Source organism: Engystomops pustulosus, chromosome 1 (genome assembly GCF_040894005.1).
Source record: "Engystomops pustulosus chromosome 1, aEngPut4.maternal, whole genome shotgun sequence".
Taxonomy (NCBI): domain Eukaryota; kingdom Metazoa; phylum Chordata; class Amphibia; order Anura; family Leptodactylidae; genus Engystomops; species Engystomops pustulosus.
In genome coordinates, this window is record NC_092411.1 from 184424014 (window position 1) to 184451526 (window position 27513).

The 27513-nt window shown below is 40.2% G+C and overlaps 1 protein-coding gene and 1 long non-coding RNA gene across 10 annotated transcripts in view; one reads left to right on the plus strand and one right to left on the minus strand.

The window, feature by feature from the left end:
- SEC31A (SEC31 homolog A, COPII coat complex component) overlaps positions 1-15014 on the minus strand; it is a 33861-nt gene extending 18847 nt beyond the window's left edge. For 4 of the 7 annotated variants that reach the window (XM_072114825.1, XM_072114805.1, XM_072114787.1 and 1 more), the window contains exons 1-13: positions 14809-15013; positions 9190-9269; positions 8116-8239; positions 7164-7362; positions 6895-6990; positions 6405-6545; positions 6166-6308; positions 5603-5702; positions 4109-4270; positions 2784-2936; positions 1948-2181; positions 1531-1605; positions 1224-1262 (exon numbers count right to left, since the gene is read on the minus strand). In XM_072114825.1, coding sequence (XP_071970926.1) covers positions 1224-1262; positions 1531-1605; positions 1948-2181; positions 2784-2936; positions 4109-4270; positions 5603-5702; positions 6166-6308; positions 6405-6545; positions 6895-6990; positions 7164-7362; positions 8116-8239; positions 9190-9268 — 1545 coding nt within the window. In that variant the 5' untranslated portion in view covers position 9269; positions 14809-15013. Of the gene's footprint in view, positions 1-1223; positions 1263-1530; positions 1606-1947; positions 2182-2783; positions 2937-4108; positions 4271-5602; positions 5703-6165; positions 6309-6404; positions 6546-6894; positions 6991-7163; positions 7363-8115; positions 8240-9189; positions 9270-14808 lie in introns of all 7 variants that reach the window. The other 3 variants (XM_072114796.1, XM_072114769.1, XM_072114815.1) reach the window with 2 other exon arrangements.
- Positions 15015-15189: 175 nt separating this feature from the next.
- On the plus strand, positions 15190-22011 carry LOC140069309 (uncharacterized). 3 transcript variants are annotated; one of them, XR_011848777.1, is made up of 7 exons: positions 15190-15427; positions 17818-17867; positions 18161-18257; positions 18785-18835; positions 20715-20776; positions 20990-21025; positions 21756-22011. It is a non-coding gene; the product is annotated as an uncharacterized lncRNA (long non-coding RNA). The 3 variants fall into 3 exon arrangements; XR_011848774.1 differs by lacking the exon at positions 17818-17867; XR_011848775.1 differs by lacking the exon at positions 15190-15427 and having other exon boundaries at positions 17389-17867.
- Positions 22012-27513: the final 5502 nt, after the last annotated feature.

A 27513-nucleotide genomic window follows, 5' to 3' on the forward strand; every position in this document is an offset into this window, starting at 1 on the left:
ATATGTGAGTTGTACTAGAGCTTTCTCCATTCACTAACCACCTTATGGGTCATACACTTATAGTCTGGTTAGTATAGCAATGTACAGAGGCCTAACAGAGGTTATGAAAACCCCAAGGCTCAGGAATGTCAAATTATAGGTTTGTACAAATATCCCGCTATGCTGCAAAAAAAAAAAAAAATCCTCCTATGCACAGACACTTGAGAGACATTGCAAATGATGATGAGGACCACCGTTTCCCCCTTTGTCCCCCCCCCCCAAATTATAAAGTCTATATTAAAAACCATAAAACAACTTCCCATCATGAACTTAAGTTTCCTTGGGTTAAACAAATAGATTTGATTTCTTATTTATAGAAGAGAAAAAGTAATGGACAGTACAGAATGTAGCATGTGTATATCAGACAAACAGAAGCTTCATGCCTTGTACACCAGTGTTTTGGTGCATAAGGCACAAAAAGTTGCAATTCCTGGCACAGGCCCAAAAATGGCAACTTTTTTCCCCTTTTGCATCCCTCACACTGTTTTTGTAAAAAGGAGGAATGGGGGCGGGTTTCAAAGGGCGGGGAAGAGATGCCCTTGACTGACACATTTACTATATCCTGTGTCTGAATGTGCAGCAGGTTATAGCTGAAATCTACGTTGGAATTACCAAGAGAGTAAAACCTCTTAGTAAAGACACTGTATTGTGCACCGAAGCAAGAAATTGCCCCCATTTTGCCAGCAAGTTTCCATATTCATTATGGTTTTTCCAATGGTGGAAACTAGTTTTAAAGTTTGTTAAAGATAACAAAAATAATAAATGCAGTAAACATTCAGCATAAAACTCAGCATAGCAACAATGATATCACTTTTGCTTAAAAGGACATCTACCACATCTCCAGGATGTGGTCTTTTTTAGGTTTCCTATGGCCTTGTTTTTAACATCTATGAAGCTTGGAGCCCCTTTATGCTAATTTGCATAATTTTAAAAATATTTTTTTGTAAAAACCAGGACATAAGAATCTAAAAAGGGCAGCATGTCAGTGTGCTTGGTTTACAATCCTTGGTCCTGGGGATAGAGGTCCTTCAACATCTATTGTGAGGCAAGAATATTGCTGCTAGACAAAAGTGAGAAAACCTTGACAAATGTACAAACTGGCATACCAGTCCTGATAAATGTCCTCTTATTGTATTTTGAACATTTCCTCTACACACAAATACATGCATTTAGGTTTTTCCTACCTCAGCTGTTCCATCTACATGGCTTAAAACAGTTGCAATCTAACAGAAGGAAAAAAAGATGAAAATGTAAGTTGAATTGAAATAATAGCAATAGTAGAACATCTGGGATCATTATTAGAATTTAGCAGTTATCATAACTATAAAAATTAATTTTGGATAAATAAAGTACAAAAAAAAAATCTCTTCTGAAGATGCCTCCCTGCATTCATCAGGAGTAAATATGCCTCTGAATACAGTCCAAGAAGTACGGTACTAGAGAAAAGAAAACACTCCAGTTCTTAGGAACAGCCATTTATTTTATTAATACCTTTGCTCCAAGATCTTCTTTTCTGAACCCCAGAAGATCCAGGTACTTGCCTCGAGAATCATCTTCAAAATTTACCTAGAACAAAAGAATTTAAATTAAGAAATATCATATTTGACTTTAACGGAATAACATCATCTGTTCAGGAGAGCTTCTTAAAAAGGTTTGCAACATCAAACTATGTGTAAATTCACACACTTCAGAACTGATGCATATTTTAAAAGAGTGATTTAAGAATAGTTCATCTCGTACCATCCTTGGGATGGGGTATTTAGAAATTCCATGTGATATCAAGATCATGCTCTGGACACATGTAACATGTGAATTTGCTGCTAAACTGCTGGCAGAAAGTGCCTACAGTGTAAATTCTGGAAGGTCACCGTCATAATTATTGCACAGAACAGGAGAAAATAAACTAACCTTTAGGAACGACCAGACATTTTTTTCAAAGTCATTCTTTGCATCGTCAATTTTTTTCTGGCAGTACTCAAGAAATGCACCCGTGCTGACCACATCCTGGAGTTTGTTAGAGCGGTTAAGAAACTCCTCCTCTGTGACTACTTGACTGACATATACATGAAACCGTTCTGCTTGTGGATGCTGTTGGGTTGGTTGAGTCTTCTCAGCACCAAATGTAACCAACTTCCCTCCAAACTGCAAAAAAAACCCCCAAAAAACACTTTAACCACTTTTAATGCAACTCCTTCATTTGAGTGAGATTTTATGTGCTTTGTTTAAAAACCACACCTTTCCTTGGATAAATATGGCTAAAACAGGCCCTCTTCCTCACCCACCTTTAAAAACTTGAGTTACGGTTAAAAATGGGGCAGTTCTCTGGTGTTCAAGCCATGAAGAATTTGCAATGCCTGGCACAGAGTCAGATATTCTAACTTCTCCCCACCATGCCAGCATCACACCCATTGAGTATAGCCTGGCACAAGTTATTAAGCAATTCTTAACCAGGTAGGACCTCTAACTATATTTGATCCTGTGAGACATGTGTGGCATCAAGACTGGGGTATGATGTAGCAGATTTTCATAAATCTCCACCAATCATCTCATCAAAAAAATGCATGTCCAAAATGTTACCCAAAAAACACCAAAACAAACAAAAACCCTTTGTGTATGTGTGAAAAAGGCCTAATGGAGTCCTCAATTTGAGTATCTAGAGTACATCAATGTATATGCTTCTCTTCAGTATGGTTTTATCATTTTTCCAATGTCACAGTATTTTTGCTGCTACTGTAAACACTTACAGAAAAAGAGGCGCCAACTGGTCGTCGCAACCACTTTGGTGGCTTTTTCAAAGGTTGAACACTGCTCTGCTGTGGGGTCTGCTGAGGAAGCTGCAGTGGAGAAAGGGGTTGTCCTGTGCCAAATGGATCCAAGTTGCCAAAAGATGACGTAAGCTAGATAGGAATAAAAACATTACAAAATACCTATAAATTAGATTTAGCCATAATTACAGTATGGAGGAATAGTATCTCAAAGCTGGGATCCCCTTGTGATGAAAAGAATAGGCTCCCCGAGTCTAATCCATGAGGGTATGCAAAGCCTTCACACCAATAACTATTACGGAAGTAATGTACTCAGTCAATGCCATAGAAGTTAACGAAGAGGAAGATTGCCTTTTTCCCACAGGGGCTTTGGGCCCTCCACAGTTTAGATTACCAAGAGTCCTAGATGTTTGATCTCTAGTGATCGGAAAATTATTTGTGTCCTGTAAATGGGGAACAAGTGTTTTTAAAGGGATATTCCAACAAAGACAAGATTCTAAAATATACTCAGAATAACAAAATAACACATTCTAGAATTCACTGTCTTTAACAAAAACAGCATTTCATAGATGCAATTCCAACTTGTCTCTATCAGTCCTGGTGTATACAATTTTGGTTGTCCCAGAACCCAACTGCAAATCTTCTAACTGTGGTTGGATACTTCTCATAAATAGCTTCTCTTATCTGCATGGTTGCAGTACTCTCTGCCTCCTACCCCTGCACCCGCATTACAAGACCATCTCAGACACAGGCACTTCCTGCCGGCAAGTAGCAGTGTGCAGAGACGTACTCTACAAACTAGACAGATAAAGCCTTTATAGCAGAACTGACAGTGTGTTATAGGCAAGTAAGCAGAGCTGAGCGTGTCATTGCATTTTATGTCCATCTCATTAATCTCTGATCTGTCTCAATTGTCTTTTTCTATGTGTCAGATACCAGTAGAATGTTCAGAAGCTAAATAAAAGTGTAGATAAACCTATAACATGATAATCTAACCACACTGTCAGAAAACAGCATCTCATAGCACTAGAGGAATCATGAAGTGTCTGTTTAGAGAGTCCCCTCCCACACTCTGGAATTTTAGACTGAGCATCATTGAGTGATAGCAATAAAACGGAGTAAAATTGGAAAGTGAGGGGTTAAAAATGATTTTTATTGTGTAAACATCACTAGGGGATTAAAATTTGAGAACTTTCTTTCATGGGTAAAAACCTCTAAAGAGGTAACTCTTTTCGTGTTAAAATGAAGAACTGAAGGATACAATACTTGCAGCTTACTATATAAAGAGAAAAAAAAAAACATACCTTATCCGCCTGTTTCTGACTAAGATTATCATTGCCTCCACCCATGATGGAATAAACACTGATCCGTCCATCAAAAGAGGCTGCAGAAAGCACTGCTGGATTCCGTGGGCACCACTGGATATCAAAACACCACTGCGTGTTTGTTGGTAGTTCATATAAAACCTAAAAGATATGAAAAACAGAAGGTTATTCCAAGCAAAGACTATACCTATATAACACTGACAGAAAAACGCTCTCATGCTTTATACAGATTAGCAATAGTATATGCTGCTGAATCATTTACCAAGATTGAAAATGACTTATCAAACAACAAATTTATGTGATGGCTTAAAGCGTAAAGCTATTGCAGCTTCCTTCACATGCCCCTTGCAGAAACGTCATGACAGTGGCCAAAATCTTCTGAACCCTAGCATCTTATTAAAACAGGAGAATCTCCCCTTTAGTATTATATATGGATGATATATATACTTTACAGTACCAGAGATATCCACAAAAGTTGTAGCAAAATTTAGATTTTTATATACAACTTTCTATTTCCAAGAGTGGATAACGCCAGTTTTGGGAAGCATCCATACACAATCTTTATAGCATATTAAAGAGGGGATGATTCTCCCGTTGAATATTTAACAATAATATTTTGCATTTCAAGGTGCAAGGGTTGAAAGGAAATACATGTGTGAAATGTGCCCCCTCCAGCCAGTGAAGCCTGAAGAATGTAGAAGGAGCGGCAGGAAAGACAGCTTACAGTTTGCAGAATTGCTAAAGTACCTGCATCCTCTGATTTTGTAGCATAACTTTTGATAAGGAATAAAACTGAATAAACTTTATATAAAAAGCTTTAATTGTAAAAATTACAAAAGAGGTTTTTCACATTTGTAGTCATTTATCAGGTAATTTAATATAGAAAAAAAATGTTGAAGTCTGACATGTCATGAAAAAAAAAAACAAAATAAAAATTGTTTTGATATGTAAAGGTTTTCCAAAGGTATCGTGACTTAAAAAAGAGCATAACAGGACTGCAAAAATTGATGTAGACATCTAAGCATCAATGACCCTCGGTCACAAAGGGGTAAAATAGATAAGAGCTGATCTACAGTAACATGCTCAGTCCACTAAAAGAAAAAACTGAGCTGATCTGAAGAGGTGCTGGGCCTCCAATAAATCTGATATGGAGGACTTAATCTATGGATTTATAATAAATAATAGTTTTAGCCTGGAAAACCCCTCTAAACATTGTAAGACATGAGACCATCTATTAAAAACTGATATGCAGCAATACATGTCATTTCGTAAAAAATTATTATCCCACAAAATACATTCCATTCACTTGGGACTGAAGGAGATTACAGAGTACATCCTGCCCGACCCCTACATGGTAGGTATCTCAATGCCTTTTAAGAGATTCTTTAATTCTTTCTTTTATACTGAAATATAATAAAGTATGAAGAGGGTTGAAAGAATTGTCAATATTTCTTATAGTTTTTTTTAACTTACTTCTCCAGTGTTTGGATTTGAGCAGAGTATTTTCGAATCTTTCCCACAACTCAATAACAGTTCTGGGTCTGCCGTACTCCAAGCAATAGCCAAGATGCCCCTGATGCAAAAAGCACATAACAAAAATAATTTATAAGATATGGACATTATTAATCTCAGAGTCTTTGCCACTTTGTTCCATCTATGAAATCCAGACACTGCACAGTCCGTCACTCAAGGACTAACCACAATTTTGTACTTCTAGCCCAACTGCACACACAGCAAAATCTTGCGGTTTATGTTGTGGTCTTAGGCCCCATTTCTACTGCAGAAGGGGGTGGGGGGAGTGTCAGAGGTCAAGCTTTGCATTGCAAAAAATGACATCCCCAAAATCCACAAAAATAAAAATCGGCATGCTGCAAATTGTTTACACATTGTACACTAGTACTGTGGTTGCTCAGTGGATTTTAGCAAGCACTTAGGGTTTGAGATCAGTGGGATATGCAAAGAGCCATGACGTTTTGCAAAGTGGCACCACAGTCACACTTCTGACCTGGATGGTAGGTTAAGAATTTCTTACATACCTGGCATGATTTTCCATCACTCGTAATGGTGAAGAAGCAAATCTAAGATCCCACATTTGTATTACAGGTAAACGATCATCCTCTGAAGATAAGACCATTTGTGTAGCAACATCGGGATGCCAAGCCATGCCAGAACAATGCATCTGAACAGAGGAATATGACAATTTTTTGTTATTCTTACGGTAGTAATCTCTATATGTTTAAAGACATGAATTATAAGAGTTATCTGTTCTCTATACCCTGTTGCTGTGGTCGCTGACTTTGAGAATTGGTTCATTTTTCCGAAGGTCCCATACGGTGGCTCGACCACTGGGGCTAGTTGAAGCAAGAATGTGTTGAACTTGTCGGTTCCATGCAATGCAGCTGATGTCCTCTAGGGGCTGAAAAGTTTTCGCAAGTATTAGGCATGTCAAAATAAAACAGACGAAACAATATAAATGTTTTATACAGAAATTTTTTTGGTGTGGTGTAGGCTTAATCTTCCTACTGTAATTTTTATTTACACTTTGATTAATTCTATATTAATACATTTTTTTTAACGTCCTCTCCATTAATAAAGCTAAGGGCTTCTCGACTGTCTTCAAAAGATTTGCAAGACTGTTATTTTAAACATTATTACAAAAGAGTAATGAATCTCTTATTATCACCGTATTATGCTTTTTGTTATTAAAAAACGAATACGGTCAGATCTGGATATAACGGAGTATATGGGAATCCAAAGTATCTTACCTGCGATTTAGCTCCTGGTGTCATGGGGACAGCTAAATTATTACAATCCCAGATGTAAATTTCAGATTCATTGGCACCAGATGCAAAAAGGTTGCTCTATATAAAGTGTATATAAAGAGATAAGAAAAAATGATGAAACTGAAACAAACTACAGTACATACATGGCAAGTTATCTTTTAAATTATATGATAGTCATTGTCCACCTACAGGGAACTGGTTGCAGAGTATAATAAATCATCTTTATGATCAATGTCGATATGAGACCTTACCTGGTATGGGTTTACATCCAAAGCTCTCACTGGTCCAGTATGTTTATCTTGCTGAGAGATTTGCACATTACTGTCACCAGCCAGAATCTTGGCAGGATCATAGAGAATTACATTTCCATTTTCTCCTCCAGCAATGAGAACACCTGAAACGCTGCCCTCCGAGTTTACTCTATGAGGCCCCCAAATTAGCTTATGGTACCTAGAAAGTATAAAAAAAGAAATCCATAACACCATACACAATACTGTAAATATGAATACACATGCATTAGTCATAGATTGCTAAACTAATAAAAATAGTAAAAAAAATCATTGTGATTTCACTAAGAAGTGGTTGGTTGCAGCTCACTACTGGCTGCACGAGTAAGAGATAAACCTTAATTTAAGCCAAGAGACTTCATTAATTTGTGAAGGTTTGGAAAAGCATATTTTTTTAGATAAACATGATGCCAAGCAGACACATCCCAGTTTCTGCACCAATAAAAATTAGTTTCTCTGTATCATGTTATCACAATACAAAATGTCCATGTCGCAAATTACTCTAAGAGAGCTCTTTTTGACGACCTTGGACGGTCTGTGTATCATGATTATAGTCTGGCAAAAGGAACTCTGTGGGGCAGATTTATCAAGCAGTCTTAAAGTCAGAATATTTCCAGTTGCCCATGGCAACCAATCACAGCTCCCCTTTAAAATATTCATGAGCACTGGTGAAATGAAAGCTGAGCTGTGATTGGTTGCCATGGGCAACTGGAAATATTCTGACTTTCAGACTGCTTGATAAATCTGCCCCTGTGTGTCATATATTAATATGATGCATGGAGTCCCGTCCACGCCACTGTAAAAAATGGCCAGTGCACGATCTGGGATTAAGACACATACAGACAGAAATTTACATAACTATCAACTAGGACATGCATTTCAAACACTGCAAACAATAAAAAGGCAAACACCATACCGATGAGAGGATGCAAAGGAAGCACATGACTTCATATCCACCGATGGATCATCCAAATCCAGTTCAAAAATCTCTAAAGATGCATTTGTACTGAATGTGGCATCAAGCTGCTGCGCAGAGGTACCTTGAAATACAGTAGAAAAAAAAAGAAATCAAAATGCAAAGATAATTAGACTTCGTTTTTTCACAAACCACATATGTACAAAGCAGAATTGTGCTACACCGTTTTATATCCATATATTATATGGCTGTTAAATGCTTATCTATATGCGGCCAGGGACACAAGAATACACGGTGAAAGCTTGGTGGAGCGCAACACAACAAGCCGCTGGATACAACCACATACTGAAAGCTTCTTCTAAGGGCTAATGCACAAAGGATTGTCAAAAATAGCCGGGTACAGAAGGTGGTGATGAGGGGTGATCACTCCTCACCCCACAGGAGCCGGGTTGCCACAGGTGCGGCAGAACATGTCCTATCTTTTATAGTGCCAAACCAGGTCACGTTGCAGTGACACGCGGTGCGCATTACACTATATTCAGACAACTGCAATAAAGCTCTGTAATAAGATGTATATTTAGTGTCAAGAACAGGACTGCATCCATTCAGCTCAAATCAGTTAAGACAATGTTTTATATTAGATCACTATCTTAATGATGCAGGAAGGGGAAGTTGACAGAAAAAAAAATATATACTTCTCTCTTTCTCTCAAAAACAGCATCAGAATGTACATGTGTCAAAGCCCCTAAAAAAACATGTATCAAAAGTACTAAAGGCTACCTGGTGCAGAGAGTCGCACACTAATTCATGGTTGAATCAAGACAGAAATTTGCTATTCATTCCACACAGGATTTCTCCTCACCCATAGAGAAAGGAGAGATCTGCTGAAATTTACAATATGTGCAACTTCAAATTGTGTGTGTGCAACACGTTTTGTAATCTCATTGAATACAAAGGTACCGCCTTTTGCAGTGGATGTTTTCTGAGCATCTTTTCCAGTTTAACATATTAGAAAGCAAGTAGAAAAACAACATAAAGCTTTTGGTGCATAAAACAAGAAAAAACAGCACTCACCTGTAGCCAGGTAAATAGGATGCTGCTGAGAAGGGCTCCAGGCCTGCATGGCAGTGCGGTCAATTTCCTTTAGCTTCATCCTATATTTAAAAAACATGACAAAACTATTAGGACGCCTGCCTATCAGTGAGCTTGATGCGTTGAACTCACATAGTGTGCTTGCTGCAATGTCCAGCTTACACACTCCGAAACTGGACTGACATGTGGAGCTTAGTTCAGGTTTGCAAGCAATCGGGTCGGACAATGCAGCAAACACACAAGAGTTTAACGAATCAAACTTGCTTGTGGACAAGTGGTGTTAGGATAACGCAGACCCCCTTGGCTGGTTAAAGATAAATCAGCAGCTTTGGCCAATAATAAATCTCTATTTATATAGCACAATAATATTCTGCAGCTCTTAACAGATCATGAATTAAAAATAGAAAAAACATAGTATCATCATAGGTAACACAAGATGTGAGGGCTTTGCTTGCAAGAGCTTACAATCCTATATACATCTAACATATACAGTCAGCTTTAGACACCATCTGCATGGAAATAAGTTCAGTTCATACACGTGGACAAGCCCTGAAGCATAATTTGAAGTTTGCACTTTGAAACTTATCTACTATAGGTCAACAGGGAGCTAGAAAAGAACCTTGATCAGCAATAAAGCTGTAGGCATATATAGAAAGGCATTTTAATAGGGGGAAAAAAAAGTCAGTGAGGATTGGGTGATGGTGACCAATAACTGCACAGCCTTTAATTCTTAGGCCGCGGTCACAAGTCCTGTTACCGCCGCGTTCATAAGGGTGGTGGCACACATGGCGTTTTGAACCCGTTTTTGGGCCGTTTTTAGTCAGTCAAAAAACGCATGCGTTTTTTCTTTTTTTTTTTTTAAACGCATGCGTCTTTTCTGCTTTTCCCAATTTTCATAATTATCATAAATGGGGAGAAACGGACAAAACACGGATGCATTTTCAAAAATGCATGCGTTTTTAAAACGCAAGTGTTTTTTAACGGACTGCTTAAAAACGGCCCAAAAACGAGTTCAAAACGTCACGTGTGCCACCGGCCTAACATGACGCTAGTGTACAGGGAGCAAGCCTCGACCCGATCGCATATGCGTTTCCAGAGAAATGCATGCGATTGCGTTATCGTTCACATGCTTTCCTCGGGAAACGCATATACGAATGGGCCGAGGCCCACCTCCTGTGCGCTAGCGTCACGTTAAGAGAGCGGCGCTAGCGTAACGTGTGACCGCGGCCTTAGAGTGCTTGAGAGAAGAAAGCTGCTCTGGGACTCAATTCCACACACCGGTCATAGACAAAAATAGCCCTATTTATGGAAGACTGCTGCAATGCTTCTCTCAGGTTTGTCGAATTATATGGTGGCATCACATTCAGAGCTAGATTGTTTAAACACAGAATGTTACTGCATGATGGTCCAAGACTTCGCTCACATTATGTCTGACTGTCGGGAGCAATCCTTCATACAAACATAAACAACGCAGAACACGTGGTGCTCCTTATTGATTACATGGTTTCAGTTGAAGGCCCTTCCCAATCTGCTTCTATTCATTTCTAAACCCAATCCAATTGGAACGTGTGAAAACAGATATTTTCTTTGTGAAAAATGTATAACATTTAGTGAAGCCGTGTCTGGTCCATTCTATAAATAGACAGGACATATTTTTTTTTTCTTTTGCGCATTTCCCTCTAGGGGTCTAAAGTGGGTCAAGTATAGCAATACAATGGCATCATCTCCTATTAGCTTTCCAACAAGGTACTGTATACTGAAGCATAGGGGCACATTTACTTAGAAATTCCGTGTATACTGCTGAGTTCGGCGATTCACCAGGAGCATGAATGTGAGGCTTCCCTGCACTGGCCCGACAGAGTTCACCATTTTATGGTTCACCTTTAACAAAGGGCGTGCGTTACGATTTGTTAAATACGGCGCTCGGTCCGAACCACAAAAAGGTCACGTGCGACACAATAGCAGCAAGAAACACTTCCAAATGTTGTTTGGAGTTACACTTACAAAATATACCTGTTAACTTATAGGGGTTGTCCAATTTCAGCAAATATTTAATATTGTTTGTGTAATGAAAAGTTATACAATTTCCTAATATACTGTCTGTATCAATTCCTCATGGTTTTCTTGATTTCGGCTTGCTGTCCGGCTATAGAAAGCTCCTCGGTTTACTCCATCACATTACCATGGACAGATTTCTATCCTCTATAGAAAGCTCCTCTAAACAGAGGAGCTTTCTATAGCCGGACAGCAAGCAGAGATCTAGAAAACCATACAGACAGTATATTATGAAATTGTATAACTTTTCACTACACAACAATATCAAATATTTGCTGAAAGGAAAACCCCTTTAAGAACAGTCCTATCGTGTACATAACCTGGGGACTGCCTGTGAATATATCTTTTGTAAACATGATGTTAGCATCACATAAATTGTATTACTTAGAGTAATTCATGCTCAAACAATGGCCACAAGCTTAAATTATTCTAGTACAGATACACAGTTATTTCTGCTTCTTTTATACAGGTGAGGCTTCCTTTTTCATCTGCATAGGATTCACAGTTAGAAACCTCCATTACATATTCACTTCTAAAATTAAATCATCACAATTTTTTCCTAATGGATGCAGCTACTGTAGAAATGGATCCGTCTGCCTCCCTTATTTCCACTTAGACAATTTAGAAGGAGGAGGGAGAATATAATAAATAATAATAATTATTTTATATAGCTCCAACAGATAACGCAGCGCTGCACAAAGCATGACAAATTATGGATTAAAAGTTACAGTGAGAGGAACCCTGAGTTATTGATTACCCAAAGGCTGAATTCACACTTAGCATTTACATTTTAAAACACAACAGTTGAGTAGAGGAGAATTGACCAATTACACTGTGATTAACACTTGCGTGAATGCCACATATGAATGCAGCCAAGGACCTGACAACTTCATTTACAGGACCAAATATATTTTTGGACACCACCGGAATGGTTATTTTGCATTGTCATTTTTCAATTTAGTTATTTTATTTTGACAGGTCATTGCAACATGTCAAATGATACGAGTTGGGATCTTAATAATTAGTGTAACTCAGTGTACAAGTTTTGTAAATTTAGGACTTGTGCAAAAAATGTCATATTCAGAGAGTTCCCCATATCATGAATCACCTGAAACAGGAACTTTATGGTTATGGTTTATGATCACTGGTCCATCTGCCCTGTGTGAATATACCCTTACATAATCCACTCAGGCACTGCTACACTTGACACTCTGAATTTAGGTCTTCAGGAATTGAGTAATGAAATGGCCAGGACAACACAAGCTGATGCTTGGGATATTCCATATACAAGAGAGTTCATCATTCTCTAATGTTTAGGAAGTTGTTCTCAAGGTAGCTTAGCAACAAAGTGTCACTTTATAAAAGCAAGTGACAGAAAAGAGTCTGCTGGAATCGTCCACATTAAAACTGAAATGAAATAGAAAAAATAATAATTGCAAAAATAGCCTGATGCACAGCTTAAATAGCATTTACCACCAGATTTGTAAACCAAGCCCACTGACATACTGGTGTGTGCGCTCTCTGGCAGGATTTGCTCATGTTTTAGCTTATTATTCCCTTGTTTTTAAGAAATAAAGGATTTTAAAATTTAGCAAATGAGCCTTAGGGGCTCCAGCCTCAATTGACATCTATTGAGCCTGGAGCCCCTCAGGTTCATTTTCGTAATTTTTTCAAACCTTTATTTTCATAAGAACAAGGTCCTAAGAAGCTTAAAAAGACCAAATCCTGCCAGAGTGGGAACACACCAGTATGTCAGTGTGCTTGGTTTACAAGCCTTCATCCTGGTGGTAGATGGCCTTTAAGAGCATTGCTGCTGATACAATAGTCTTGTATAATGCTTGTTTTAAAGGCGTCCACTTCATGCCACTAACCACCATGTTAGTTATCCTGTGAAGTTCCAGCATGTTTCTATAGGGTGTCAATGGCTGGGACCAGGTTTCCATGAATCAAGGGGTACTCCCCAAGAGTAACCCCTGTTCTGTTAGGCTGCTTTCACATGTGGCCCTTACATTGTGTTTTGAAACACAGTACAACATGTGAGGAGAGGTTATTTGCCCAATTATATTGCGTTATTGTTAATTTGCGTTTACAAAAAACAATGCTGACGGGGTGTTAATAAATATCTCAACATCATATAGCTGCTTGTGTTAACTTAATGTCAACGTGGTGTAAACACATTGGCCCACATATATTATTGTGCCTGCGCCAGCTTTTGTTGTCTAAGTTTTTGTGAAAACATGAGTCTTTGGAGCTTGCACTTGGGCCATTGTGTTAAAAATGAGTTTTGTAAATGCAAATATTAACACAACTAGGCAGATCTCTCCCCAGATGTTTTATTGTGTTTCAAAACACAATGTAAACATCATGTGTGAAAACAGCCTTTGGGCGAGGTGTTGGAGTACTACTATAGATACTAAAAATGTGCAAAAGGAGTCTGAGCATTAAAGGACAAGAGCGGCAAGAGTAAAATGTGCAAGGTCTGTGTGAACATGTGGATATACTTAGACCTAAGCTTCTAATACTTGTTAATAGCCATAATATTTTCCTCTTCGACAAAGGTGAAGATCTCCACAATTATTTAATGATTTGAAGTTGGTGATGTCTGTACCCCTAGATGTGGCCATAGATGAGAAAACACATACTCCATATAATTGCAAGAGAGGGACCTTGTCTTAGAGTTTTGTTATTAAAACAAATAAAATACTAAAAACTCCAACGCCGTTGGCTACACATATCATAATTTGCTTTTGTTGCACTAACATCCCTTAACTTACAAAACAATGAATATCTCAAAGATCATACGCTCTTGCGAGTAAGGCCCTCATTCATATTGCTTGTTTATGTCTTAATTTATTTGTATATGTACCTTGTGATCCTTAAAGCGCTGCAGAATATGTAGGCACCATATACACATAGAGTTATTTATATATAATACCAATCACCTGAAAAATTCAGACATGGTAAATCATGGGTTCCGGCATCTAGTTATTAAAGTCATGAACATATTTTCTAACTATGGAAGAGCAACCTGAGGAATCATGAAATGAAGATATGAAATTAAGATTCTTCCCAAGTGAGTTATATGATTAGAATAGACACTGGGTCCATACATGTGGATTGTGGTTGTAGAGCGCTGAAGAATCCTGAATTAATGTGAATAAATGAAGCCATTCCCCAGCGTAGGATCATGTGTATAATCCCAGCTGGCCTTTATCACACTGCACCTAGATAGGAAGCAACACATGGCACTTCCCAAAGCAGGGTCCATCTCCTCTGGTCTCCAGAACCATCAGGATGACAGGTGATCAGCAGATCTTCGGATTCCCCTATGGATCACACTGTATAACTGCACTGAGAAGTTCATACAAAGTATACAGGAGCTGGTGGTAGAGAAGCTGCCATGGACTGAGGTGGAGTAAGAATGGGAGATGAATCATCACCTGCCAGGACCTCTGTGTGCCCACACTGATGCTCAGAGAAGCTCATCAGCCGATGACACTAGTGCCAGCTGGGCACACAGCTGAGACGTACATACCACCCACTCACCTGCCTGCTCACAGGAAACACTCCAATACGCAGACAATACGGGCGATTAAGCCGGCTTATAGTGCACAAGCTTTCACAGAAAACTGATCTGCGGGAACAAGTCCTGCCCAATGGCGCCGGGTAAATCTAGAGACCGCGGGATCTCCGGGACGTTCTGCAGCTCACGGCTCTCCGGCCTCTTCCGTGCCCGGCTCTTCAGTGCCCAGCGCCTCCCCTCCACGTCCAGCTCAACGTGGCAACAAGAACCCCTCCCACAAAGGCCTGCAGCACAAGCCGGCCCCCTGTAACGGTGCAGGACTGCACAGCTGAGTGACACGCAGGCGCCACCTCACACGGTCACTACTGCTTCCCTGTACATCTCTGCTGTCTGCTACGTCATGTGTATTTCACATTTCGGGCGTTTGTGGTACATGAAGCTCGGGAGTGTATCGATGAATAACGTAAATATATATTTCCATAAAGTAATTGTAAATCCAGAAACAAACATGGCCACCGCTTGCATATACAGGAAGTGACGTACCACGCAGCCTACGAGCTTCCTTCTGAGATGATTACGTATATACGCTATAACCTCGTGTCTGAGGGCAGTGCGGCCATTTGAGCTGTGCGCTTGGAGGAGGTGAGTGAGCTGCAGAGCCTTCTAGTCAGTGCCATAGACTTGTCTGGAATAATTGTGCTTGGCAGTGTTCTGCCCTGCTGTAATTAATGGATAGAGCCGTACAGATTGTGATTGCACTACAAGTCCCCTGTGTCTGTAGTGTTCTGCGGCACCGTATTGTATAGTGCCATGTGACTGGCTCACCTACCAGGGTACCCTCCAGGTTTCAGTGGGCTCCTCGGTGACAGAGCCTCAGTAGGCCCCTGGCGGTGAACTCTGTGGAGGCATTACAAATTCAGGAAGTAAAATACTCTCCTGTTCCCTAAAATATTCCCTAGTTTATTCTCCCAAACAGCCCCAACACCGTTATTTTATCTAAAACCCTCACCCCCTATGGAGTCCTTATATGGACCTGCTCAGTGCTGGTGCTGCCCTGTCACCTACCATCATTATTTGCTATGGTATTTAGTTGTATCATTGGGCAGAATTCTCTGGATAGTATCATCTTGCTCTATTCTGGGAGGAAATGGGCACCTACCCTGTTTCCCTTAAAATAAGACAGTCTTATATTAATTTTTGCTCCTTAAAAGGCACTAGGTCTTATTTTCAGGGGATGTCTTATTTTTCCATGAACAAGAATTTACATTTATTGGTGAACAAAAAAATCTTCTAAAACATCCTTAACTCTCCAATTCTCTCATGGCCCCATTCTCTCATGTTTTTGCAATAGCACTTTCCTTAAATGACCACTTCATGTCCATGTAGCTGCTTGTAACTTATTTGTCCTGCAACAGTGAGTAATTTTACTCTGCAATTCTTCACCCATATCACAACCTATTGCAGCATCTATAAAAAAAATCTACTAATACTAATGCATGGCTTGAAGGGAGGTGCTGCAATAACTGCCATGAGGTCTTATTTTCAGGGGAGGCCTTATATTTCTAAGATTGAACAAAATTGTACTAGATCTTATTTTAGGGGGATGTCCTATTTTAGGGGAAACAGGGTATTAGTCCTGTGCAGTGACTGCATGACATGTCGGTGTCTGAGCTCTTCAGTCGGAGAAATCGGAAGGGTTCTCCATTATGCCGGATGTCAGTTCCACATCTTATCAATACTAATACCTGGGCTAGGTAACATGTATTATAGTCCCATATGCCTATGGGTAATGTTTGTTACAAAACAAGGTGTTCATAGTTAACCATGATGGGAGTTGACTTCTGTTTAGCAGTAGAAGTGCTCACTGGTTGCCTTATTGTGGCTGGGTTATTGAGTGTTGTGTCCAAAATGCTCTGCCATCTTTATTAACATGGTACGGTTTTATGGGGAAGTTTAGTTGGTGTCCAAAAAGTTCTGCAATTGAGCTAGCAGTTTTCTAATATTACATTTAAAATTATTCCGTTGAGCACTGAAAGGCTCTGGGCTGGGTACGGGCTCCCTCCTCCATGCCCCGCCCCGCCCTCTGCCTGAAGTAATGCAGCAGAGGAAGTTTCAGCACATCGGGGGAGGAAGTGCTGCCTGCAGTCTTAACAGGCTGTGACCCTTCACAAAATAGTCTTAGCACTGCTGGGGAGAGATTTTAAACAATGCCTGTATCATGATTCTGGCTTCTTCCTATCCTAAGATGTGGGTCTTAGGGCTCATTCACACTGCCGTCTGCGGGGCCGTACATGCGGCCGCATGTACATCCCCATAGACGGCAATAGCGGCACGGCGGGGATCCGGTGCCACACATGTGTGGCACCGATCCGGGCCGCACACCGCAAAAAGATAGAGCAAGCTCTATCTTTCGGCGGATGTGCGGCCTTGTGCCGCTATTTCTTATGGAGGGAGGAGGGGTCACCTCCTCCTCACCTCCAGCACACGGCGGTATGCCCGCACGGCGGGCATACCGCGTGTGAATGTACCCTTATGGTTATGAGGCGATCTGTAAAATCCTCAGCTTTTCCTTAATTGGGTTGGAGGACCTGGTTGTGACTTCAGCTAAGGGCAATGAGGCCAGAGCACTTAGGGCATTCACATTAACAATAAGCTCAGCCATTTAAGGCAGCTGCCTCCTATCTGCAGACCATTACTTTCATGTGTAGTGAAGTTGCACTGTATATACACAGTTCTGTGTAGGATTTGATACCATTTTTTTATAATTGGGGAGCCTGAGCTCTTTATTTGTGCTTTCATACATACACTACTGCTACTTCCAAGCTTTCATACATGCACACTGCTACATACCATGCATTTGGCAATGCATTTATATAATCTGAAGCATGTGATCAGTCACATATTTGTCATCACACAAGGTACCAGAGTTTTTTCATGTTGCCAAAAATTATCAGGCCTTATATTCTCCTACAGCTGAGGAGTGTGCACCTCCCAACAAGATCATCCCACCCACTACTCCTCTCCTACTACAGATATGAATTCTCATGGCAACAAAGACAGTGAAAACAGCAAGGGCGTCATGGTAAAAGCCATTCTAGCAGGCTGCAGATGTGAAATTTTGTTTATTTGAGCTTGGCTTGGTTCAACGTTGGGTGAAAAGTTTTTTACTTTAGTTGTTGTAAAGCTGTTTCACTTTGATTATGGTTTGTCTATTTGTTGTCTAATACTTTGTTCCACATCCAATGATTTAAATGTATTCTGCTGTTCACATCATGACTGCTGTGATTCCACTATTACATTATGAGGATGTGCTCCTAGAATATTCACTTATACAGATCTGAAGATATTATAGTAACTTGGTTTGTTGTATTTTAGACTGATTCGTATGAAAATGTATCCCTTTTTGGTCCCAGAGAAGATTGTGTATCACTTTCCACCGTGATGATCAAGAGCTACTTGCTTCAACCAGAAAGTGAGTATTTCACATTAAACTGAGCTTTTGAATGTTTGGATTATTTTGTAATTTGTTATTTGATCTTTAAATGTCCATGTTTCCAGCATCCGGTGATGAAGCCTTTTTTACTGCTGTTCACATCATGATTTATCAATGATTAGCATTTGACTGGCTGAGGATGACTCGGTAACAAGCAGATGTCCCTTCTAGAAGTTCCAGACCTTCACTTGATTTAAGCAATCCATATCGATGATGTCTTTCTTGTGACCCCCCCCCCCCCCCCCCCCTCCGTATAATGCCTCCTATTCTGGGGTTTCCCGAAACTGTATGCCACAGCACCCCCATTATACAATATCCTCTAATCTGGTCTGCCAACTTGGGTAATCTCTTGTAGAAATGCAGAGGTCCTTTAATATGTGCCATTCTTGCCCATTATCTGCTTCAATGCACACAAAGTTGGGTGTTTCAAATGTCTGGCATGTCCCATCAAATTCCTTGAACATTATCGATCAAAGCTTATATTCGGTTCATTTGCTACATTTTAGGAGTGGACTGTGAACTATCTCCAATTATAAGGATGAATTCTATTTGAACAGGTAAGATCACCATATACCTTAAAGGAAATTATTTGGAACAAGTGATACCTGCTCAACTCGGTCACAAAAGTTGAAGGCCTTATCCAAGGGTTGCTCTCACCACATTATATGCATTGGATAAAGGGGTGCTTAAGATCACAAGACATCCGACTCATCAATGTTGGTCAAAACAGCTGTTAAACCCTCTGTGCACCAGGATGTACTATAACATCCTGGTGCTGCAGGGGTTGTATGCAGAGAGCTCACGGGTTGATCAGTAAATTGCTATATACTGCAATACAATAATATTACAGTATATAGTATGAGCAATTAGACCCTGCAATTGGTGCCCTAGAGCAGTGATGGCAAACCTTTTGGAGACCGAGTGCCCAAGCTACAACCAAAACCCACTTATATGTCGCAAAGTGCCAACATGACAATTTAAGTAGTAACTTATTGATCCCGCTGTATCACAGATTTTAATTGTATTGGCATCCTGAGGACACCAATGCAATAGAAAGATTATTTGGATTGTAGCTCTCCTCCAGGGTCCCCTGAAGAGTAAGAATTAGGGGACGCAGAGCAGAAGCTCCAATGCCAATCCATCTCTATCGACAACTTCTCGCTCCTCCTGTAGTCCTGGCAGCCAAGGATGTTGCTTTGAAATTGCGCTGAGCATGGCATGTCCTGTATTGTATTGACCGCAGGAGGAAGCCTGGGTGCCCACAGAAAGGGCTCTGAGTGTCACCTCTGGCACCTGTGCCATAGGTTCTCCATCACTGCCCTAGAGGGTCTGAAATGGTATAATAAGTTTAAATCTTGTCCTAGAACACATATAAAAATAAACAGTACAAAATAAACTCTACACAAAACGTGTTGAGTATTGCCATTTCCCAAAAATCCTGTTCTCACAATATTAAAAATAAAAATATTCCCAGCTGTGAACACTAATGGAAAATGGCACCCAAATTGCCTTCAAATTAAAAGAAAATAAACCACCAGCCTGTACCACAAAAAGACTCCTTGCATAGGTCTAGACAGTGTGAAAATTATCAGCCTCAGAATATGGCAAATATATTCTTTACAATATTCAGGCAAATTGGCATAATATATTTGTGTATGGCATCCTTCCTCCTTAAAAATCAAGCATGATAAACCAGGAACACCCCATTTTATGTTTAGATTTTTCTTTTAAATTAAATCTACAATCTTGGGTCTACCTATTAAGGTAGATCTGGTGGCAGGTTCATCAGATATCTGAGCCCTTTTTAGGGCTAATCCCCTTCAGTGCCAGCTAAGTGTAGAAATCTTCTAGCAGCCTAATGTGCAAATATGTGAAAGAGGCTACTGGGGCTGGAGCTGAAGATACAATGCACTGCTATTCCACACCCCAGTAGCCTTTCAATCCTCCTATGTCTTCAGCGTGCAGCTCCTAGTAAGCTGTACACACTCGTGCGTGTTCTGCATAGACTCCCTATGCAGAGCTGACCGCTGCGTGCACTTGGTTCCCAGTAGCTCCGGTTTTGGAACAGAATATGCACAGCTAGAAGCTCAAGCCTGGACGTATGTGCACAGCTACCAGGAGCTGCACGCTGAAGATATAGTAGGATTTAAAGAAGCTTCTGGGGTGTGGAGTAGACGCACCATGTACCTTCAGCCCTGGCTACTCCACTCCCAAGTAGCCTCTTTCACATATTTGCATGTTGGGCTAATAAAGGATTTCTAAATTTAGCTGGCACTGAAGGATTAGCCTCAGATGATATTTATTTGATGAACCTGCCACCAGATCTACTTTTATGGGTACATTCGAGGTTTCCTTTAAGCATTTGGCCATAAAGGCAGTTTTTTGTTATGTTCTCTATTGTGTTAGTTAAATCTTCTTCTTACTTTGTTTGACCAGCACACAATGGAGTGTCGTTGTAGAAAGGCGATGAAGGTTACTATAAAGCTGGCTTCACAGAGGTAATAAATAAAATGTGGTCCTCCTAGTGATGTTTCACATGGAGACACCACTTGAAAATAGTTTTCGTTTTACACTTGTCCAATGATTAAAACCTTTTACTGCTGTTCACATTATGATGCACATGATTACCTTTTTTACATATGAGGACATAATTTGTGTATTCTCTTGCTCCTCTTGCATATTCTTGGTTAACATCAGTATTTGTTTCATAGGGTGGAAGCATGCAGAGTGGAATATACAATAAAAAGGTAAAGTCGGATGATTAGCAGCTTTTATTTAATTTTAAGGATGTTTGTTGTCAAAAGGTCACTTTATAGTCCTTGGACTACCTGCACACAAATGTGATCGGTGTGGTGAATCTGCCAACACTTCCGACCCAGTCATCAATTTAGGAACTTTGGGATTAGGTTAAGGTGACTATCTCCAGGAATATGGGGGAAACCACTGTTACTTACACTATATTTTGCTGAATACCTGATAACTGTAAAGCATATTTATATGGAGTGCCTAATAGCATATCCATATTTGTTCTTCCCAAATGGAATGTAGGCTGTGTGTGTGAGGTGCAGACTTTATGACACACACACTTACACTTTGCACCTATGTGGCATGAGTTATGAAATGTACAGTATCTGACTTTTTGTTATGGGGTTTATTTCCTGCACCCATAGTAGGGTATAGAGTATTTGTCTGGATAGTTCTGTTTTGGATTGAGTTCTTCTCAAATGCTTTTGTATCTTGATTTTGCGATACTTGTACACAATCTGAGGAGTATGAAGCAGGGTGCCACTTGAGATCATTCCCTAGGGGATTATTTTACTTGGGCTGGTGTAGTAGACATGCCTGTGTAATTCCAGGAATCGCTACACCCTTGTACATGGCATAAGCCCTGGGTACATAAAATCGCTGTTCTGAATATATGGGAGAATTTGGCCTCAAAAGCTTGAACTTGACAATAAACCAATTTTGTGGCCACAGATGGAGGAGCTGCTGATACAAGTCGATTCTGTGAAACTGAAGACCCAGAACAAGTGATGCGACTGAATACCTGAATACCTTGAAGATGAACATTTAACTACTTTTAGGATGAAGCCAGTTTACAGCTTAAGGCTCATCCACATTTTTGTAATCTGACAAGTCACTTTATATGGTTATAATCTTGAGCACTCTAAAACATATCCAAGTGATTTTGAGATGTGTTTTGTCTTTGTTACATTTTTTTTTTCCCCTAATAAATGCAAAATTTAAAGGAACATGTCTTGAACAATTCATCATTTTGAGATTATCTTGTAAGTGATCAAAACAAAATGGAGGTGAATTTAGAACGCTCTGGTTTTGTCAGTAATGCGTTCATTCCCAGTCGAGCACAGAATCTCCCAGCAGGCAAGCTTCAATTGTTGTGCATGAGGACAGAATACCCTCCCAGAGCTGTTGCTTAGATGTGAACTGCCTCCTGCCATTATAGACATGCCTTTTGATGATGCTCCAGAGGTTCTCAATGGGGTTCAGGTCAGGGGAGCATGGGGGCCTCACCAAAAGTTTGTCCCCTTTTATGCCCATAGCAGCCAGATGTGTTATTTGCAGCATGAGACGGTGCGTTATCATGCATGAAAATGATCTTGCTGAGAAATGCACAGTTCTTCTTGAACCATGGCAGGGAAGTGCTGTGCAAGAAGACATAATTATTTAATCTTTAAACCTTTAAGGCTCCTGAAGGGGCCGACAATCTCGCTCCCTGATTACAGCCCAAAACATTACTCCACCTCCTTGTTGGCACCGTAGCAGTGTTTACATGGGGTGTTCATCAACCAGCCATCCTCCACTCCATCCATTTGGACCATTGAGGAAGATTGTTAACCCCTTGAGATCTTCATAGTAATGAAATCAAAATGGATGTGAAATTTAGAATGGTCAAATTGTGCCAGTTAAAAATTAATTTAGTAAATCGCATAGAGTAAAAAACGTTGTAGCTCACCTGATATTGGCTCTGTGCCTTGCGACGTCACGGATTCTACCCGGACCAGGTGCGTTTAACTTGAAGAAATCATGGCAATGAATCCAGCGTCCAAACTTGATGGTATTCAAAAAATTACATCTTTATTTCCAGTACAATTTCCAATAAAAAGAGCTTAAAAAAAAACACGCTTGTCTCGTCTATAGCTGGCTGTAAAAAAGATGTGAGGCTTGGCCAACAATCTTACTTTTTATTGGAAATTGTACTGGAAATAGATGTAATTTTTTAAAAATCCATTCAAGTTTGGATGCTGGATTCATTGCTATACATTCATTTAGCCCTAAAAATTGACACTTTTCCAAAAGAAAGGAGAACCCACCATACAATTTGTTCTGCAATTTCTCCCAAGTGCAGAGACCCCCACATGTGGCCGTTACTTTTTTTTTTTTTATGGGCGCACAGTGAGGTGCAGAAGGGAAGGAGCGCCTGCAACTGCCAGGATTTTAGTTTCTAGTTGTTAGTTTGAGTATAAGCAATGTACCTCATTTTACCACAAATTGGGAAAATGTATTAAATAAAGTATAAGCCTAGGGTGGGAAATGAGGCTACTATTCTCTAATAAAATGTCCAGTAGTCTCCCCATCAATGCCTACCCACAAATGTCCACAGCAGCCCCTCCAATTAAGTGTTTAGAGTGCCCCCTTAACATAAACTTGGTACTCACTCTCTGGCACTGACTCTGTCATCCTCTTCTCCCCGTAGCAAGTCTTCGTGGCTTTTATAGTTTCTGTGCCAGCTGATTGCATAGACATGCATTTGCCAGCCCGGAACAGGGAGAAGAGGTCACCTGGGGTGGCACCACAACTAACATTGTGCCCATCCTGCCCTCCCCTGGCACAGAGAGACCAGAGCTGCCATAGTGCCGACCACGAGGCAATCATCAGTAAACAATCCCCCATACCTGACAGCCCTGTAACAGGGGAAAGAGAAGGAGCTACAGGGAACCCCAAAGGAATAACACCCTGGCTGAGGAGGGAAGGAGAAGGGGAAGAGGGAGACAGCTTAACCCCTGCTGCATCACCCCCCAGCAGCCATACCTCTGAGATCGGAGCTCTCTGACACGCTGAAGACAAGTTTCCCGGGAAGTGTAGCTGGCTTGCACTGTGCACAGGTCTGCCACCTGCTGGTCATTTTTAGGTACTGCATTTGATCCTGCGCCTTATATATGAACCTAGATGTCTTAGCAGGCATTTATTAGAGGTGCGCCTTTATAGGCCGAAAAATACGGTAATTGAGTATAAGCTGAATATAAACTGCTGATAAACTCAGCTTATACTCAAGTATATATGATAATTTCTTAGGTGAATTTTGCTTTGTGTTGAATTGCACTTGTAAGTCTAACATTGCTGCCTTCTGTGGAGGATGCGACTTTATAAAATAAGAGTTTACCAGGCATGTTGGTGGACAAGAGCCATCAATCCCCTCCCTGATGGCATTTGTGGGGAGTTTGGGGAGGCGGCACATGCAGTAGTTTAGTCTCGATGCGTGCTTCCTCTACCCCAACATCCACCCCCCCCCCCATCAATGAACATGAAGCTGGAGGAGTCAAAAGTTTGTCTACTATCCTTTGTACAAACAATGCAAATTGTGGTGCTGATTAAAAAAGAAAAAAAAAATGAATCCAGCTCACCTCTTTAGTAGTTGGCTCCCTTGGTGCATGGAGATAAAATCAGAGGTCTAATGGTGAAATCCACAAAAGTTATACAGGTCCTGTGTTCACACTATGCCTAGTCGGATGCTATGTTTGCTGTGAATAATGTTTTATAATATACTGGAAAAGATATACTGATTTGGCTTAATCGCACATCATGTTTTTAGACTTCTTGTAGGTCATACGTGGTGTCAAGGGGGCTGCCTTTCAAGGTAGCAAAATGAGGCATTGACGTTAATTGTCAATCTCTCCATAAGGAGAACTCCTACCCCCCAAAATTAGGACTGCTACAGACAGTTGAAAGCAAAGAGCAGAAACGACCCGTCTCTGCAGCCCATGTTTCTAGCTACCGTATATACTAAACTATAAGCCAAGGTACCCAATTTTACCCCCCAAAACTGGGAAAACCCCAAAAGTAAACTCAATACTCCCCCTCCCCCCCACCAGGTCCTCTTGTTTCTCCCTGTGCAGCAGCTGACATCATAGTGTGTGCACAGCTGCGGGGGCGTAGGAAAGGCGAGTACTGTTTTGATTTTACTCTAATGCAAGCTGAGTTTGGGGTTTGTATCACATTTTTTTGTATTGAAAAACTATGCTTATATTCAAGTATTTACAGTATGCCTTTTACTACCTGTATCTTGAGTTCTTTAGCTCACAGAGTGACAGTGATTGATGATGCAATCTGAAATATTGGATTCTTAAAGCATGGTTCCAGATACTATAGAAACAGGTAAAGAAGCGTCTATCGGAGGAATCTAGAAGTGACTGATCACAGGCTAAACATAAATCTTCTCTGCTCATTTTCATGTGAATTTTAAGCTGTACACCACACTAACCCATAACATTACCTTCTTCTGTAATATGTACAGCCCCCAGAGGTGATTTTAGCATATTTCTAGGTTGCAGCATGAATGAAAGATGGTCTTATGTCAGGTAACCCGCCTTTCTGCTTTCTCTGTCAATGCCATGCATCTGGTGTCTCAGGCATTGCACGTACTGAGACGGCTTCATAGGTGCACTGCACATGTTCCTTATTGCAGGACATGCTAGGAGTTATGTGAGATCTCCAGGTAGCCTTAGAAGGCAGGGCTAAGACACCAGATGCATGGAGTGGGCAGAGGTTACCGGACATAAAAGATGATTTTTCATTCACACTGCAACCTAGAAATATGCTAAAAACACCACCATGGGGCCGTACATATTACAGAAGAAGGTAACGTTTGTAGGCTTGGGGGGGATAGAAAAGATAGAATTCTAGAAGGCCGGGTATGTAAGTATGTTCAGTATGCAGTAATCTTAGAAACAACACATAATTATAGAATAGTATAAATGTTTATTTTCTGTGATTTATTTAGCTTTATACAATATAGAAAGTATCTTTGAATAGTTCTAGTAAATATGTCTGTTCTACTTTCAGTTGTACACAGAACTTTAAAATAAAAACAAAACTTTTCAAATCTTTGAAGCTGAAATAAGAATTGCATACAATTTAGGCAGCATTTTTATGTAACAGGATTAAAAAGGATCAAACATAGAAGACGACTGCATCAAGCTGTAGGGTTTTGGTTAGCCATAGATGTAACTAGGGTATTAAAATTATTCCAAGAGTACATGATTCTCATCGGTTATTGGTACAATCGGCATATACCGTACTGTGATAAGTCACAAGTTCAGGCGCAGGGCATGTTTTGCGAGTTTTAAAATAGTTGTGGCTTAAAAGACCAACTGTTGAACAGTGGCTTCCCAAGGCTCAACTGTTCGGCTTAAAATAATAACTCCAATCTACACAAACTCCTAACCAGCATATATTGGAGTCCCAGGCACTGATTCAGGGCATACATCCCTTAAGAAATTAAGAACAACTTCCCATCAGCAGAGAAGTGATTGCAACTGGTATAAAAAATTAATTTTTTTTTGAATAAATAAAATAATCGGTCTTTATTGGTCTTTTTGATAAATTTTTATCTCAGGTTTACGTGCACACATCAAAATCCATCATGATAAACAAGGGACACTTACTCATAGATTGACTGTGGTAATCTGTTTATATGTGTTATCTATGGCCTCCTCCCTTCTATAAACAACTTCTAAAAAGTATGCTAATAAGCCTGGGGGGCTATAAAATTACCACAGCCCTGGATCTAAGTGCCCCTTTATTATGTTCAAAAGTTTGCAAAATTTTTCAGTAAAATGCACAAATACTTTGAGGACTGTGGTTTTGAAAAGGCTCAATTAGGCTTTGCAAAATTTCAGAGGTAAATTCATGGGGGAGATTTAGCATTGCTTCACGTGTGCAGGGCAAGAATTTGCCATTTAAAACAGTGACTATAACGCTTCGCCATGTGGGCGTAGAGGGGTCAAAAGCAGCGGACAAAATTTTATGCAAAACTACGCCCAAGCCTCTTGCCGTATCAGGAGGGTCACGGAAGAGCATGGCTACTATCATATGTATGATAAAATAGGAAAACTTAGAAATATGGGGGAGATTTAAGTTCTGTTAGTGTTTTGTTCTATTAAGCTATTTCGGGGTCTCTGTGACATGCATTCTTTCAGGTCCTTCAAAGAAATGCAGAAAATGCCTTGCCTAGAGCTGTGTTATTAAAATCGCATTTTAACAAATGCTCTGTATGTAGTATATTTTACTAAAAACTATAACACCTATATGCAGTGCCCCCCCCCCTCAAATAAAAAAAAAAGATTCACACAAAAATACAACATGCTAAAACAATGCCCCCCTTAGAAGTAAAATGCTGTGTGTAATACCAGTCATAATTGTTTAGTTAATTGGTTGCCCCTTTATAATCTGATGTTTGTCACATATTCTGACTGGTCTTTATGATTTGAGAGCATGGGTGGGGTTGGAATTCTCCTAAGGCTTCATGTACTACTCTGTCTTGTGCTATGCTGTTAATTCAATGGACAGCACTTAGATAAATTAATCTCTGTGCTTATACAGACAGCTGTGGTTTCCAAGGCCTTGTATGTAAGCTGTAAAAACCAGAGCAGGTCCTATCCCTGCCTGACTTTGCAGTTTGGGCAGTCTTTTCTACCGTATGCATTGTACCATGGCT